General features: G+C 36.5%; 1 protein-coding gene across 8 annotated transcripts in view; it reads right to left on the reverse strand.

The window, feature by feature from the left end:
* The window catches only part of SRSF11 (serine and arginine rich splicing factor 11), a 49,753-nt gene that overhangs the window by 22,986 nt on the left and 8,569 nt on the right, over positions 1-18,198 (reverse strand). For 4 of the 8 annotated variants that reach the window (XM_043876603.1, XM_043876601.1, XM_043876600.1 and 1 more), the window contains exons 2-6: positions 13,344-13,565; positions 7,053-7,186; positions 3,178-3,287; positions 1,172-1,264; positions 355-404 (exon numbers count right to left, since the gene is read on the reverse strand). In XM_043876603.1, the coding sequence (XP_043732538.1) occupies positions 355-404; positions 1,172-1,264; positions 3,178-3,287; positions 7,053-7,186; positions 13,344-13,543 (587 nt within the window). In that variant the 5' untranslated portion in view covers positions 13,544-13,565. Of the gene's footprint in view, positions 1-354; positions 405-1,171; positions 1,265-3,177; positions 3,288-3,577; positions 4,997-7,052; positions 7,187-13,343; positions 13,569-18,198 lie in introns of those variants that run through there. The other 4 variants (XM_043876605.1, XM_043876606.1, XM_043876604.1 and 1 more) reach the window with 2 other exon arrangements.

Below are 18,198 nucleotides of genomic sequence, written 5' to 3' on the forward strand. Positions count from 1 at the left end.
TCTAAGTAATCTTTGGAATTCTGCACTATCTTTCCTTTTCTCTTTGACTTTCACTTCTCTTCTCAGCTATCTGTAAGGCCTCCTCAGACAACCATTTTGCTTTGCACCATTTTTCTGGTAGATGGTTTTGGTCACTCTGGTTTAAGCTATTTACAATGATCTTCAAAAATTAAAAATTACACCAAAACAAAACCCTTTATAGATGGGCTTACTTCTGGATTTTTCTTTCTAGAAAATAGGATTATGTATTGCATGCTTGAGATAAATTTCTTTTAGCTATCAAAAAATAACTGCTATCTGCAGACACTGACATATTTCTATCATCAATGGAAGCGAAAGGAAAAAAGTTCTTACTTGGGATCAACAGTACTCATAAGTTTCAGCAACTGATCTGCAGCAAGAGACTGGAAAATAAAAATATTAAAAATGAGAACACACAGAATAATAAATGATTACTATTTTAATTTTTTTTAGTATGTTGAAATGTCCTAGAACAATTTGGCAAGCCTATAGAAGCTAACATATCCCAAGCACCACAATGACCAACAGAAATATAATGCTAGCTAAATATGTCACAGTAAATTTTCTAGCTGCAAAAAAATAAACAGATGACAATAGTGACTACAGTACCGGATATCCAGAGCTGCTTTATCAGGTTAAATACAAATATGATGAAGTTGAACAATCTAGATTTTATAGATTCGCTTATATAAAGATTTCCTGAGGACAAGTAACATTTTAAGGAAACATGTAAAACAAAAATCAAAGTGCTCAGTCAGTATAATAATCAAAAGGTTTTCATAAAGAACTTCAGAAAAGTTTATCTAAATTGCAATGATGGAAAACAAAAATTTCCAAGTGAGTAAATGACAAGAGAACAAATTATAAACACATTCCTATTTTTCATGACTTGTATTCTGACTCTGCAACATTGATGTGGTAGTGGCTTCCTATGAAACTAGTCTTTGCTTTGAACATTATAAAATGAGAAATTCTTTAATGGGCAAGGGGCTAATGCAGTGACCCTCTAATCTCTCATTAACAAGTTTATGTAAGAAAAAGTCACTACCATGTAACAGTTATCTCCTGCTGTTGAAATGCAAACTAAAATCTAATGAAGCAAATTCTTTAATTACCAAAACGAGCTCAGAGTTCAAGGATATTAAATTACCTGTGAGTTCAAGTTAGCTCCAGGAAGCCCAAGGGCAGCAAGGGCAGGATCAAGGGTAGGAGCTCCCAAAGCAGCCAATGGAACAGCGCCAATCTGTGGAATTCCAAATTGTGCTTATTTAAAATTTTGTTTCTGTCTTATACTGTCAGGCTGGGAGAGTATGTCAACTTTTTTTTTTCCTCTAAAGGGTTGGATGATTGCTAGTTGAAGTCTGTAAGCTGTGCGGGCTCCTCCCCCCAACTAAATGTGTATCTTAAATTTATTCCTTGGGGCTTCCTTGGTGGCTCAGCTGGTAAAGAACCTGCCTGTAGTGTGGGAGACCGGGGTTCCATCCCTGGGGTGGGAAGATCCCCTGGAGAGGGGAGTGGCAACCCACTCCAGTATTCCTGCCTAGAGAATCCCATGGACTGGTGGGCTACAGTCCATGAGGTCACAAAGGATCTGATAAGACTTAGCAACTAATACCTATTTACTTACAATTCTTAGCCACAGCAGTAGTGGCTCTTTCTATACCTGAGATTCTTATATTCATTAAGAGTTCCCTAGTAACTTCCTGTTGTATGTTCTTAGTCTCTCAGTTGTGTCTGACTCTTTGCACCCCCTTGGACTGTAACCTCTGTCCATGGGATTCTCCACACACAGAGTAGTGAAATGGGTAGCCATTCCCTTCTCCAGGGGATCATCCTGACCCAGAGATCAAACACAGGTCTCCTGCATTGCAGGAGGATTCTCCACTTTCTCAGCCACAAGGGAATTCCTCATAATCAGTCAATTTAATGCACACAAACAATGCAAAATCTTAAAACTGTGCAGGCAGTTAGCTTCTTCACAAGCACAGTGCTTAAAGTTCTCCTAGTTTCATTATTATTTATTAAGTATAGGTAGCAGACTTACTGTAATTTAACCGATCACTGAGTTAAAATCCTGTTAATACAGTTGATCCTTGAGCAACATGGGGGCTAGAGGTGCTGATGCCTCATGTAGTTGAAAACAGACCTGTAACTTCAGTCAGCTCTCCATATCCACTGGCCCGTATTTTGATTCAACCAATCTTGAGTTGTGTAGTACTATAATATGTGTTCAAAGTGAAAGCATTAGTTGCTCAGTTGTGTCCAACTCTCTGCAACCTCATGGACTATACAGCCCACTACGCTCCTCTGTTCACAGAATTCTCCAGGCACGAATACTGGAGTGGAGTGGGTAGCCATTCCCTTCTCCAGGGGATCTTCCGAACATAGTGATCAAACCTGGATCTCCTACATTGCAGGTAGATTCTTTACTGTCCGAGCCACCAGGAAAGCCATGTAGTAGTTAAAAAGAAATCCTCATATAAGTGGAGCAAACAGTTCAAACTCATGTTGTTCAAGGATCAACTATTGTAAAATTGGCTTATTTATTACACAATTTTATACATCAAAGGTATCTATGAATTACCCAGAACTTAAAATTCATCTTCACGTCATCTACTTAATGCAAACCCCAAGAGCAAAAGATAAAACGGTATGGGGAAAGAAAAAAAAAGTCTTAACTTCATACCTTCATTTTCTCCATTCAAATGAACATACTATTTTAAACATGTGCAACACAAATATGCCTCATGATTTATGGGCTTTTTTGAGAGTCAGTGACAAAATGATAAGATATATTACTATTTTTTTTTTCATTTATTTTTATTAGTTGGAGGCTAATTACAATACTGTAGTGGTTTTTGTCATACATTGACATGAATCAGCCATGGATTTATTTACATGTATTCCCCATCCCGATCCCCCCTCCCACCTCCATCTCTACAAGATATATTATTATTTTTGAGAATGTCCTTATAATGTAAACTACCACTTTAATACTTATGATTACAATACAACAGCATTTTACAATACTCTGACCATGTGACAATAGTCTGTGAAGTGGAATCACACAGCACTCAAAAAAGGCACAAATATATTTAGCTTTATCCACCATTTGGTGTTCCTTTCCACGCTTTAAGAATTCAATAGAACTATTACCTGGGTAAGTGGGTTAGGAGTAGGCAGGAGTCCACCACCAGGCAGAAGACCTGCCACTGCATTAGCTGGTGCCAACAGAGACAAAGCCTTAGTCTCATCAGGAATAACTCCTGCAGAGAAACACCCATGCATTAGAACACACTCTTCTGCAAGACAGAAAACACACAAAAACACCCAGAAAATGTCTCCCTGATACACCACCTGAGTTTGTTGAAAGTACTTATGTTCGCTAAAATATAAAGCTTGATTTCTATGATTATTTATCATTAATTTTATGTCAGAAACTTCAATGTGTGAAAATTTGTTTCCTTTTTCTCTACAAATGGTTAAGTTTCTAGAGTAAAAAAAAAATAGCACAATACACACTACTTTTTTGTTAACACTGCCAAGATTTCATCACCTGTACTCGATTTTTAAGTCATGAACCAAACGTAAGCAAGCACAGTCGGTTCTCCAGGGGTGTGCTCTCAACTTTCAAAAGCTGTTTTATGAACAACGACTCGTGTCGGCTGCTTCACTATAAAGCACACAGAAAAATCAAGATACACAAGACAAAAAAAGTTTGATTTAGGGGTTAATAATATGGTACAGTTACTATGATTTTCTTTTACACCTACCATACAATTTTGTAAAAATTAAGAGAAAAAAGTATGTAAAGGAAATATTCTGTTGAATCAAGAGTAGGGCTTTTGCTGACTCATGAAAATGAATATGAATGTTTCTGAAGGTCTCTGAACACACACAGGATGTGTGTGGGAGTGAGTGAGAGGGAAAGAGAGAGAGAATAAGTAAAACATGGCACATTCCTTACCTGTACAGTAAAATGCTTTATGTTCCAATATGTGCCATGCTAACCATACCAAAAAATGCTGCTACATAGTGTCAGTTCAAAAGCTAACTTAGCCAAACTCCTAAAGCCAAAAACAACATGTATGTCTGTTTTTAAAGCCTAATCTGTGTATTCAGATAAAATCTAAGGGTCCTGAGACAAATATTTATGTAGACAATTTAAATTCTATCCAACAGCAAAAGCCCTATACAGATGGATTAATCTGTTAATGTGCCCAAGCCCCCAAAATGAGAGTTCAATAATACAATTAAACTACATATTTGCAAATACCAGTAGTATTTCTGTAATACATATTAAGAAACTGCATCTCATCATAAAACATACAATATGTACAGGGCACTTAAGAGAAACTGGATAAGCTGCAGAAGAAAACTGTTGGGTGGTATTTTCAGCAGGGCCTGGTATATAGTTCAGGCTGAACCAGGGAAAAGAACTGTAAAACACAACAACAAAAAAGAAAAACCACTGTTAAATAAAGGTAATGGTTCCTTCCACCTAAACTGAGAAGTGCCGATAATATAAACAAATGTATACTACACAGCACTGTTATCTTGCTTGTGTCAGAGCTGTCATCAATTTAGATACCAAGAGTTATGGAGGGGGGGAGAAGGGAGAAGATTTAGATATAGGGCATTAATGCATCATTATTAACAAACCTACAAAGATTATGGGATAATTTTGCATGCAAAATTATGTCTCAAGAGGATAATATTAAGTATCGACATCTTGCTAAAATTAGTGCATTTGCAACATTTCTGGCAAACTAAAATCCTCTTGAATTTATTGTGAGACACCGGATAGAAGATCTGCATCCATTAAAAAAAAAGTCATGCATCTGATCCTCTGATTAAAAAAAGACTATTTAAAAATAAAACTACAATTTAAAAATAGCAATGAGGCCCCTCACCAGTTAATTTTCATGCGTCAAGAGTATTTTTTTTACTGCTGCTTTGATAGAACCATGAAATACTGCATGAATGTGTAGAAACGAAAGAAAAAGAAACAGACAAAAGAAACAAACATTAACCAAGGAACCTAAATAGTCCCCAAATGCATTATTATTAAGAGTTCCTTCCAAATTCAGCTAGCTCAGTTTTACCGGTTAAAGACTATTCCTTACCGTAGACTTTGTGTCTATTGTTCTAAAACACTGACCAAGAAGCAACGGCATAATGTAAGAGCTAAAACCAGGGTGAATGGTGACAAAAGGCTTGAGTACATCAGTTATTTAGTGGAGGCAACATTAATACAGCATACCATACCAATAATTACCAGTAATATACTAATAGATTCTGTAACTAAGCATTTCTGTAATTCTAATAATCTACTCCCTAAATATCTGTTTCAAAACAAATCCAAAAAAATTACTATGGTCTAAAAATATTTATGAAATCTTGTTATATGATATACTGTATTATGTTCAGGGCTTGGGAACTATGACATAATATTTAGCCAAAAAGAATTTTTATAAGGCTAACTAGTGTTTTGCAAATTACTCACATGATTTGACCCTTGTTCCAAAAGCTATGTTCTACATACACTTATCCTAAATTTGAATTCTGTAAATTTTCTCTTGATGGTTAAGTCATCCTACAACAGGCACACTGACAGAAAATGCTTAATCAAAACACACTAACTCACAAGTTTATCACTACATATATACATACACTTTAAAACCTTAAAACTGGGCTCATACACTTCAATATCACGGAGACAGATTTACTGCTATATAGCATGCCTTAATTTATCCATGAATGCAATTTAATTTCTTTAGAAAACCACAGAGGAAATTTTTCTAAGTTTTAAGGACTAGACATTTCACAATTTTTACAAGGAACGGTTTAAATGTTCACATCAATATTCAAAGATAGCAACTAAAGTTAACAGTATCTAGATTCTGCTTCCACTGACCAGTTCACCAAGGAGAGGGGAAAGCATTTATACCCCGGTCAGCATATATGTTAATAAAATCCAATAATTTTAACATATTTCAGTGACTTCTTTCACTAAATTTATAGTTACCAAAAAGCAAATAAAGTAGCAGTACACTGGGAACAAGCTAAGTATAAAGTATGTCTTAGAAAATTTCACAAAGTGGAATAAAAATAGTGTTGTCTTGTCACAGTGGCTTTTTTAAGATCCAAAAACCCTGCTCATTATTTTTCTGCCAAATTACTTTAACAGCCTAAAATGTAAAAAGAGAGAAAATGTAGTTAACAAATGGTTACACCATGAAAACACTTGGGGGACTTGAGTGCTTGCTGGCCTTTAGTTAATGTCTAGAATCCCCTGTAGCTGCAGAGGACCCACTGTTTTTCAGTCATCTGGAAGAGTTTTGCATTTGCCTTCTCCACTATAAAAATCACACACACAAATAACAGAGAGAAGAATTTATTATTTAGAGATATTCTAGAAAATATAGCAAGAATGAACAAGAAAATCTGGCATAAAACAAAACACCCAGTGCCCATTTGGCACCTAAGCTATAGGAAATATTGAACTTCATAAAAACCAAAACCAATGCGACCCTTGGTATACTGAAATTCAATGTGGGATATATTTTTTAAAGTTATTGGTAAGAAGAATCACTAACAGGAATCACTATGGAAATAAACCAACCTGGTCACATTTATTCAAAATAGAAACATCATCATGCATTTATTTGAAGCTTTCTGTGTAAATGTTCATGAAGTGAACCGTTCACCTTCAGGACTTTTATATAAAACAATATTAAATTAACTAAGCAGATGTATCTTAAGGAATTACGATTAGGGAAGTGGTTTTAATGAACTTAAAATGTTTTAAAGTAATGTAAAAGGTTAAATATCTTATAAAAACAAATCAGATTTTGAATTTTAAGTTAGAAAGCCTTCATGTAAAAAATTATGGACCACAGTATAACAAGGGTTTCAAAATGTTAATAGCTTAGATTTTTTTAACATGCTACTAATGCTCATTCTAAAACTACACTGAGGTAGATGGTCATCATAGGATGCCCACATAGGTAGTTAAACAAAGCACAAACCTTCTGCATATGGTACGACTATCAAAGCTCTGTCAACGAATACAGTGTTTGTCAGATGCTGTGCCACAACTGCTGAGTCCGGATCATGGAACTTAACAAAGCAGACTCGGGAGGAGACTGGTAAAGGCGAATCACTAAAAAATACACAGATAACATAAAGAAGAGGAAATTATAAGCAAAAACACAAATGAATGACTCACAAATACCTGCATTCCAAAAGCTTAAGAGGCAGAGGAATACATAACTGCACACATATTAACCAGTTCAAAAAACACATGGCGTTTTTCAATAAAGTACTATCCACAGAACTGACTATAGAAAATCATACCCAAAACAATCAGTGCTTAAATTCATAACACATCAAGTTAAAAAAAGTTTGAAACCAGTCTCAAGAGTCTGAACAGATCACAAAAATGTCAACATTTATTTCATAGTATCAATACCAGCCATTTTAAAATACAAATAGCAAGTAACTAGTTTTGGCTTGGAAAACTTTTCATTATGGCTAACTTTTTAGAGCTAAAAACAAACATTTTCCATTTCAGGGACAGAAGAATATTATGGTCAAGTACATCTCTTTGACAATCAATGAGTTTTCTTGACCTGCCTACTAAATGCCCTGTCCTCTTTCATCTACAGCTTATTAAATCTTCCAGGCATTATAAATAGTTAAGGGTCTCTCAGAGCACTTTCACACAGAGAAAAAAATAAAGTACTCATGGGAATAATACTCCCCCCCCCCCAACTATTACCCAAAATTTCAATTAACAAAAAATCACTTTTCTTGGCAACTTGTTTACGTAAAACAAAAACAAGCTAAGGTACAAGCAATAGTTGCTCTAAGCAAGATAAGATTAGGAAGGGAGCAGAGTGTTTTTTTAAAAAATATAAGACAGTTAAATTACTGCCACTAAACTTTTTGTGGAAGGAAAGATTAAATAAGGTAGGGGTTAAAAAAAAAATAAATAAATAAATAAATATGGTAGGGGTTTCTTTGCTCTCTAACACCAAACCAAAAGCTATTCGAAAATCAATGAACTAAAGTAATCACATTATCCCAGGTTTATATTAGAATCTTGGAAGTGGGGGGAGGACTACAATTAAATCAAGATCTCTGATGAAAGAAGGACTGAATGATGCCATCTTTAATTCTCCCTGACGATTTTAATATGCACCCAGTGTAAAGAACCACTGCTTTAACAAGCCAATTATATTTTCAGACTCAATAATGAGGGAAATCCCGTAATACTTTTGAATTATTAGAAGGGGGTAATTGTCAACTTTTCTAAGTAAACGAGATTTTCATGTATATATAAAAATTGGATTACATCAGATTGGTCACACCAAGTGTTTCAGATTAAGTGCTGAAACATTTTCTTATAATTTGGGCACGATATGAAAACAAAAACTTCTTACCAACATCAATCTACACTCTGAGAACTCTAACCTCTTAGAATGTTAAGTTTTCCTAAAGGCACTGCCCTTATTAGCACAGATGCTAATCTAGGTTCAAAGCAAAGCTGTCAATGTATGCACTGAAATGGATTTAAGCCATACTGCTACCGAACTTTACTGGAAAATGGTTTTTTTTGAAAGGATACAATTTTTTTTAATGTGAAGCATCACTGTTCTGAAATTTAAAAATGCTGCACCCAGTATAGTGAAAATAATGCTTTTTCATCACTAGTACTAGGGCTACATAGCTCTTACTATTTCTGACAGTCACATTTTTACAACTAAATTAAAAAGCTCTTTCAAATGCTATCATTTTACGTTCTAAAGTGTAAGCATTTACATTTCTTAAAAAGTGACGCTACTATACATCTCTACCAATGACCCAATTTTGTTCCTATTTGCAGGGCAGGTATAGAGATGCAGACATAGGGAAGGGACATGTAGACGTGGGTGGGGACAGTGGGATCAACCGGCAGAGTAGGCTGACAGATACACACTACCACGTGTCAAACAGCCAGCAGGATGCTGCCGTACAGCCAGGAGCTCAGTTCCGTGCTCTGCGCCAAGCCAGCCGGGCGGGATGGAGATCCAGGGAGGGGTGTGTGTACACACAGCTGATTCTTTGCGGTAGAGCAGAAATGAACACAACACTGTGGGGCGATTTTACCCCAGTAAGAAAAGGGACCTCCATACTCCTCTGACACCGCCTACTGTCATCTAACTCAACGCAAACATGACTATAAAGTATCAGGTTATTAAAGAACACAATCAATCAAAGGTTCTTTCGAAAAAATTAGAAAGTATGCCTACGTGCTCCCAATATATTTCCATTTAGTGATCTTAAATGTTCACATTTTTTTCTATCCACTCATGTCTGTGCAACATTATTTGACTACTCTATCATACCTGTGAGTGGTGGTGCGGTAAAGATAAAATATGAACAATTTAAATATTATGGGAAAGTACAGTAAGGACTCAGAAGGGCAGATAATTCATCTCGCCCCACTTTAAAATGTCGTTTAAAACCACTGCCGTTTGGTCCTGCAATTTATACTGTCACATTTTCTCAGTTAAAATCAATAAGAGACGTTAATAAGAACTGACATTGGAAATTTTCCCACCCTAGGATCTTGTGCAAGTATCACTGCTAAATATATGACTGTTAAGAATTAAACATAAATTACCTTTGAGAATATCCTTACCTTTAAGAATTAATATAGAAGAGGCAGTGCAGGTGAAAAGAACTGAGGAACAAGATAGGGAAAAGGGCACCTTGTGTGACGCTGCCATCCTGTATCTAAGAGTGTTGGTGGTACTGTGTCTAGTCTCTTAGTGACCTCTGAGGCTTGTTTCAGAATCTTCTGGGACACACGTAAAATTCAGATGACTCTTCCACCTCAAGCCCACTGAATGTGAGAATCCTTTTCATAGGAAGGCTCTGATTCTTAACAAGATCCTTAACAGATATTCATGACTGCTAAAGTAAAAATTCTGGTCTGGGTCAGTTCTTTCAACCTCATCTTAATATTGAGCTAACCATTTTAGAGGAGAGAATTTTGAGCTTATAAACAAAGTATCTCTTAAGCCCCACAAAACAGCAAGTCTGTGACAAAATTAACTCTGTTGACCTCACATCCTCTTTCCCTCATGTGTTGTTCTTTAGTTCTAAAAAAATACAGTAAATTGTTGCATTTAGTTTTAAATGTAGATTTTATATTTTAAAATATTTTATATTTTTAAATTAAAATTTTTTCAAGATAAATTATGTTCTCTCCCTTACCTAACTATACTAAGTTACTTATATGATCATTAAAGTATCTCTTTTTGGTCCCTGAGAACGTAGTAATGGATTTATCTGCAGTGTTACAGAAGTCTTCAGTTATTGAGTAACTGACATATACTTCTCAAGGATCATTACCTGATAAGCATTCCAGTGACTTTCTCCACTGATACCTCACTAAAATCAAACATTTGAAGAATACCTATTAGGTGTAAAAGAATGATTCCACTCACAAGTTGCTTGGCTTTGAAGGAAATCATGATGAAGTGGTAGAAAAGAATCACATTAGGTTTCAAATACTAGTTCTGACACTGGTAGAAATCTATGTGAATTTCAGTTCACTCATTTGTAAAACAGGATACAAGGCTTAGTTCCCTCTGAATATATAAGGCTATCATACTGAAAAGAGGCATAAAATACTACTTGTTATGAAGACAGGTCGTTATCACTGCATGGAATTTTAAGTTAGCAATTTCTGGCTTAAAAGAACCAAGAAATAGGAGAATTTGATAATAAAATGAGGGGAGACACCTTCTTGAGGTTCTCAGTGAAATGTTTGTGATCCCAGGAATTTTCCCCACAAACAGGAATTTGGGGCTAAAATTAGGATTTCAGTAGGTGTGGGTTGGAGCTCAGTCACATAATACTTTAAAAGTGCCCCTCAAGGGATGTTGCTGACCCCAAGGAACCTTATTCTAGAAGACAGAGGAGTTTGTCAGTTGGTGAACAGCTCTACAGAGAAAAGGCAATTAAATTGAATAGAGAAGTCAGGGAGCAGTTGCATTTTTATATTGTGTGAACCGGTGACATTTGAACAACAAAAGAAAGCAAGCATGTCAGAGTTCCAAGTGGATATGAACACCTCCTGGGAGAAACATATACCCATTAAAAAAAAAAAAAAAGAAATCAAGCAACAAATATATTTACAACCAATAGAATTTCAAGTAATAAGTCATTTGATCTTATTTTATGAGTAACAGTAAATTTTTGGAGTACTTTTGGAAAGATGAATCCCTTTTAGACTATTAGGACTCCATAGCACATTATCTGCAACAAACTACTACTGAACACTGTAGGGAGCTTAAAGAAACCATCAATAAAGTATTTCCAAATTGTGCAGGTCAGATTAGCTATTAAAACTTAAATTAGTAAAAAAGAAGAGAAAAGAAAAATCTATATATTCATACACACATATAATATTAAATGAACAAAAGGCTCTACATTCATACTATTCAATTTAGAAAGGCCACTAAAGTAATGTAAAATTCACTACATTATAAGCCTACATACTTTCAGAAAAGAAAATGACCTGTACATGGGTGAATATATGAAGGAGTCAGAGCAAAAATGTGTCAGTATTTATTCTTCCCAATGTAGGGAAAAAATCCCCTTAATGCACAGCACCCCAGAGATCAAGTTACCTGGAACACACAACTCTTCCTGATTAGGATGGAACCACTCCATCGACTACAAATCAAAAAGTCAGTCTGTTCTACCATGACTCCCCCTTGAGACACAGACAAGGTAACATCCCACACTTCTGTCATCTTTTTTTTTTCCCTGTCACTTTTTTATGAAAGTATCATAAAAAGAACATTTTCACAAGAAAAGCGTTTCATAGTCAGCAACTCTAAAAAAAATTCTTAATGACTTGTGGGACTGGAAATAATTTTCTTATAAATATGTCCATCATCTCATATACTTTGAGAAATAACATTACTACAATCAAGTAATCAATAATAATCAGATGTGTCACTTTCATTTCCTGCCATTTTACCATTAATTAATACTACTAACGATGAAAGCAACGTTGGGAGAAAGTAACAGCAAAATACCCATTTCTGTAAGTTCTTATTATGAAAGCCATTTGTCCTTCATTGTCAAAATAAATACCTGTGTAAAATAACTTCAACAAAAAGTTTGTTCCTAGAATTCTACACTTCATGTTAAGTTAATTAACTCTAAACCTCTCTCCATATGTATAATACCCCCAAATTAAAGACAACACAGCACCTGAAAACATTATTATCTGAAAATACTTTAAGGAAAACATGATGAAATACCGTATTAAATACCGACTGCAGTATGATCAACTTAGAGAAGCACACAGATTTATCATGCCCAGGTTATTAATGATTCATTACACATCCACAACATTGGATTCTTTGAGGATTCCAATCTCCTGTTTAGTACTTAAGTGGCATCACAAAAAACTTATGGTACAGCTGGAACTGAGTACCCACTGACAGTAAAATCTGAATTTTCACTCTTCCCAAGGAGCACTGGACTATTTTATTATTTCAAATTTTTGCTCTAGTATTTATCACATCTTGTTATAGCTTCATTTCTTACAATTATTGCACTCATTTAACACATCTGTGATAAAAATAAGAAATGTAAGACAACAGGATAAAAACAAAAACCCGTACACCCCAAATTTAAAAAATTTAACGTTCTAAAAAATTCCTTCTGAAGAACAATTCTAGAATATAAAAAATGTGTACGTTATTTAAACGAAGGGAAATATGAGATTTCAGCTGTAACTCTTCTCATTTTAAAAAGTACTCAGGCTCACTGAATGTCAAGAGTGCTAACTGAATTATATTCAATGGGCCAGAATCACTTAACAATATTTAGCAGTAACTGAACAGTTTATAAAGTTCAATATAAAAAATAACACAGAAACGAAAATTTTTATTACTTTTCAAAGAATTCAAACGATTGGTTTTTTTTTTTTTTTTGAGAGATTAACCTATACAAGATACATAAAATGGAGTTTGTCTTGTTTTTAATGACCACGCAGGTACAATTTAAAGAGAAAAAAAAAACCAACCAAGATTAGAAGCCAGTTGTCTCCTAAACCCCCAAACCCTGGCCCTGCCTCTTTGCATCAGTAGGTCTAATGCACAGATTTCTTTCATAAGTAAACCCAATAGCCAACCTCAACTGAAGCAGCCTAGCCCAGGGAAGCAGAGACAAGGGCCTGCAGGAAACGCTATGGGTAGGCCCAGGCTGGGGAGGAGTTAGCAAAAACCGTGATGGTGGACGATACTCACTCAGGCGGGAAGAGGCGCAGTTCGTCGATCTTGCCTAGGAAACCGAAGAGGGTCCGCATCTGCTCAGAGCTAGCGCTCGGGGAGACATTAGTCACCTGGATTACCTCGGTGCCGCCGCCTCCGCCGCCGCCGCCGCCGCCCCCCGGCCCGCCGCTGGGGCCCGGGCCCGCAGTGCTGGGGACGATGGTGGTGTTGCTCATGGCGCTGCTCGCGGTCTCGCTCCTGCTTTAACACACCAAAGACACAACAAACAGTGAGAGGGAGGGGGAAGAGGAACCATTCGCCGGAAAAGGCACAGCACGGTGTCCGAAGCTACAGCTGCTCCTGCTGCCGTCGCCGCCGTTTCTCCGCCCCGCCGCTCGCCGCGGGGAAGGAAGAGAACGCGCGAGTTCCAGCCCACGAGAAAACAAACGGCCGCCCCCACCTCGCCTCCAACCACCTCACTCGCGGCCCGAGCTTCCCACAATGCCTTGCGGCGCACGGGTGCGTCACCGTCGGCTCCGCCCCTGCCGGCCCAGCGAGCCATGCTCGCAACCGGAAAATAGGCGAGAAGGGGCTGCTGTCTAGTGAAAGGCCTTATCTCCATCTCTCTCCGCTCCTGTTTGTTCCCCTTCCTAAAAAGAGGAGAACGGTGGAAGGCATTAACTTTTTTCTTTCTTTTTTTTTAAAGCACGCCTCCACTCCCCGACAAAAACTGCACACTTAAGCAACTATTCTTATTTAAAATGCCCACGGTATTTCTTTGTACAGAGTATCTTCTACAGATCTGGTTTAATGAAATTTAACCCTAGCTATCAAGATTTTCCTCCCCACTACTATAAAATTTTCTCTTTACTATATACACACATCCTTGTAATACTAAATTTGCAACGAGTTTGCTTTGGCACTAAAATCTTCAGAAAAAGATATATTGTTACACTCACTAGTGCTTTAAGAAATTCACTTTTTTAAAGAATATTTTACAGAATCCAAATATGTTCAAGTATGTTATCTAAAATTTCTACAGAAAAACTCCCTTTACATGCATTTCTTGCTTAAAGTAATTTTGATCATAAAAAGATCTTTGCCTAATTTTTCAACCCTATGTGAACTATTCTCCCACTTTCATACAGTGTTATCTAAAGACTTGCAGTTCCCCAAACCTGACAAAATCTTTTAATTCGCTGTGCCTTTCCACAAATTATTAATGACCTCCCTCATTTTATCTGTTATCCTTCATAAGGCTTTCCTCACCTAGTGAGGAAACTTCCTCAAGCAGAGTTAAGGTTTCCTTCTCTCCACTCAAGGACAGAGGCAAAAAATATTTGTTACATTGACAAGTATTCCCCTGCCAAAAGCTCCCAAGTTTCCTGGGTCAGTTTAGGATCTAGCACAATGTCTGTCACACAGCCAATGCCCAATAAATGTGTTGAACACACGCACAAATAAATGTTAATTAAATAAGTGTCATTTATTCTGACAATTATTAAATAATTACTTGATCTAAATACGCCTGGAGGCCAAAATCTGAGGCCTTACAGATTATTTTTGATAGTAAATACGTCTATGGAATAATGCAATTGAGAGTGTGATTTGTGAGAGATTAGAAACTAAAGTTACTGAGATTTGGATGTAGAGCCAACTGGCTAGGTTTACTCACCAGTTAAGCCATTTCTTCTACCTCTTATACAAAGGGAATGGTAAGTTGACCATAAGTCTGGCGAAATTACTAATTACAACTAATTGCATGTTATTCATTAATGTCTATCTGTTAATATAAAACATGTCAAGTAATTTTCTTATTTTGAATAGTACCTATGTAACTGCCAAATACAGATTCTTGTTTGATAAAGTTAATCAGTTAATCACTATATCAGTACCTACAAAATGGAGGCTGCCACAGTGACCTGGTCCATGCAACAAATCTAAACCCAAGTCGGCCTGCACTTACAGGAAACACCTGTTAAGGAAAACTAACATACAAATTCGCAATCTTCCAACTCAGTTTTAGCTAGCTTTCTTCGTCCTAGAAAATAAGATCTGCTAGCTTATAAGGAAATTCTCCACCTCCTGGCCAATGTCTCTTCTCATTTCTATAAAACCCTCTTGCTCAGAATCCCTTGGGATGAGTGCTCCATGCTTGTCAGGCACTGTATTCCCCCAATCCATGGATTGTTTTCCCTTGAATAAATGGCATTAAACTCATTGCTAAATTGTTTCAGTTTTGTCACCTGACAAGTTTAACTCTCATTAGAAGTGGCTACCATGTACCAAGGCATGCTACAATGTTCTATGACAAAAGGACAAATGAATACAAGGACTGGGTTCATGGTTGTCCTTTTTTTTTTTTTTACTGTTAACATCTTTTTATTCTTTGCAGTGGATACATAGAAATCTTTTCTATTATTCCACAGTTTTCTGTATGTTTGACACATTATATGATTAAAATTACAAATTCAGGCCAAAACAAACAAACCAACCAAACAACCATATAGTTCTGTGACAAGATAAATCTCTTAAATCATCAGAAGTCAAGTTATACATAAAAACTTACTGGACATACAGATAGATGGTGCTTCCAGACAGTGAAACAGAGTGGCAAAAAAGAATTCTAATAAGGAGGATTCCTGAGTATTTTATTTTCAAATTATCTAGCAGCTAAAAACAATAGTGGACTTAGAGCCAGAAGACTGGCTTAAGATAAAATACTACCTTGCTATTAATTAAGTGTGACTTGAGGAAATTTCACTTCACTTTTAAGAACCTACTTTGGTCAGAAGCTGAGTAAGGAGTTGAATTATAATTTTGAAGATCCTGTTAGGTCTGATAGGTTGAATACGTAATTACCTTGTGCTATTATTGTCTGTTTTCCATAGAAATGAAATAGCTAAAGGCAAATAACTAATATATGAAAGCAAATAACAGATATATCCAATATATACTAATTTTATATCACTTTTAGACTCATTTAGGCTCCCAATGAAACATAACTCCAGCTGGAAAAGAATCTGTTTGCAATGCAGGGGACCTGGGTTTGATCCTTGGGGTGGGAAAACCCCCTGGAGAAGGGAACAGGCTGCCCACTCCAGTATTCTGGCCTGGAGAATTTGCAGAGTCGGACGCGACTGAGAGACTTTCATGTCAAAAAAAAGTACAAAACCTGGAGACAAGTATCATGCCTGTCTTATTTACTTTAACCCAAGGATCATGAAAATGTTAACAAAAACAAACAAACTCACAAATTCCTTCAAATAGTATGTTTCAGGATTCTCCCAGCCCCTAGAAATACAGCAAGGAAAAAATTAGACAATGTTTCTGATCTCATGAAACTCCAGCTTCAGTATGGCAAACTCTCAATAAACAAAAACAAAGACAGAAGAGAGTAATGTGCTGTGGTGAAAATAAACCAGGATAGGACTTCCCTGAAGCTTCAGCAGCTAAGACTCCACTCTTGTAAACGCAGGGGCCAGGGTTTGATCTCTGGTTAGGGAACTTAATCCCAGAAGCTGCAACTAAACCCCGCTTGTGGCAACAAAATCAGACGTCCTACATGCCGCAACTAAGACCCGGCGCAGAAAAACAAATAAAAAATAAATATATATTAAAACAAAACATGATAGAAGGTGGGGGAGGTGTTATCTGAGCTGAGACTTTGTTAAAATGAGGAAGCAAGCCATTTGAATTTCTGGGGGAAGAGCAATCCGAGCAAAGAAAATAGCCAATTAGAATCTTAATGGTGAGAACAAGTTCGAAGCTTTCAAGGAAAATAGAAAGACCCTTTTCCTTTGTTGATTAAATGCTTTACAACTTATATTTCACAGAGAGACTGGTAAAAAGATCCTTTCAGCATCATGTGGGAACTGAAGTGAAAGAAGCATGAAAAGGGAAGAGCCACAGCTTGTTTTTGGGAGTGAGTTTGGGAAGGTTTCCAGTTCCATTTGATTGATGAATATGGCTTAAACGTAAAAGAATCTGCCTGCAATGCAGGAGACCTGGGTTCAATCCCTTGGTCGGGAAGATCCCCTGGAGAAGGAAATGGCAACCTAAGACTCCAGTACTCTTGCCTGGAGAATTCCATGGACAGAGGAGCCCATTGGGCTACAGTCCATGGGATCACAAAGAGTCAGACACAACTGAGCTAACTTTCACTTTCACCAATCTTACTAATGGTTAATGCTATTTCTAATCTAAAGCAAAAAGCAACCTGTCCTTTTGGCCTTTCTAGTCATGTTATGGCCTATTAGTCATGTTTGGCCTATACATGCATATTGCAGTGCATGATTTCTGATATATTTTTGAAACATGAAAAATAAGACTCCCGATAATAGGGTCCTATTGCTCACAGGTGGGAAGCTTTTACTACCACCACACCACTAAGACAAATTTACAGTGGTGCTTGATTTTGGAAAGAAAGTCTCTCAAAGAATATTACAAAATACTTTATGGAAATTATCAAAAACAATAAAATCCTCTCAGTCATAAAGAACAAGCTTTTAGTTCTTTCCAGTATTAGGGTTCTAAAAGAGCTCATGTATAAAAGAATGACACTAGACCCCTATCTATACCACTCAGAAAAGTTTATTTGAATGGACTAAAGGCTTAAATGTAACACCTGAAACAATGAAACTACTAGAAGAAAACACAGGAAAAAGAAATACCCTGATGTAGGTCTTAGGAATGATACTCTGGACATCTAAAGCATAAGCAACAAGATTAGAAATAAACAGGTGGGACTACATCAAACTCAAAAGCTTCTGTACGGCAAAGAAAACCATCAATAAAATGAAGAGACAACCTACAGAATGGGAGAAAATATTTACAAACCATATATCTGATAAAGGATTAGTATCTAAAATAATACAGAACACTCCAAAAC

Source organism: Cervus elaphus, chromosome 20 (assembly GCF_910594005.1).
Source record: "Cervus elaphus chromosome 20, mCerEla1.1, whole genome shotgun sequence".
Classification (NCBI taxonomy): Eukaryota; Metazoa; Chordata; class Mammalia; order Artiodactyla; family Cervidae; genus Cervus; species Cervus elaphus.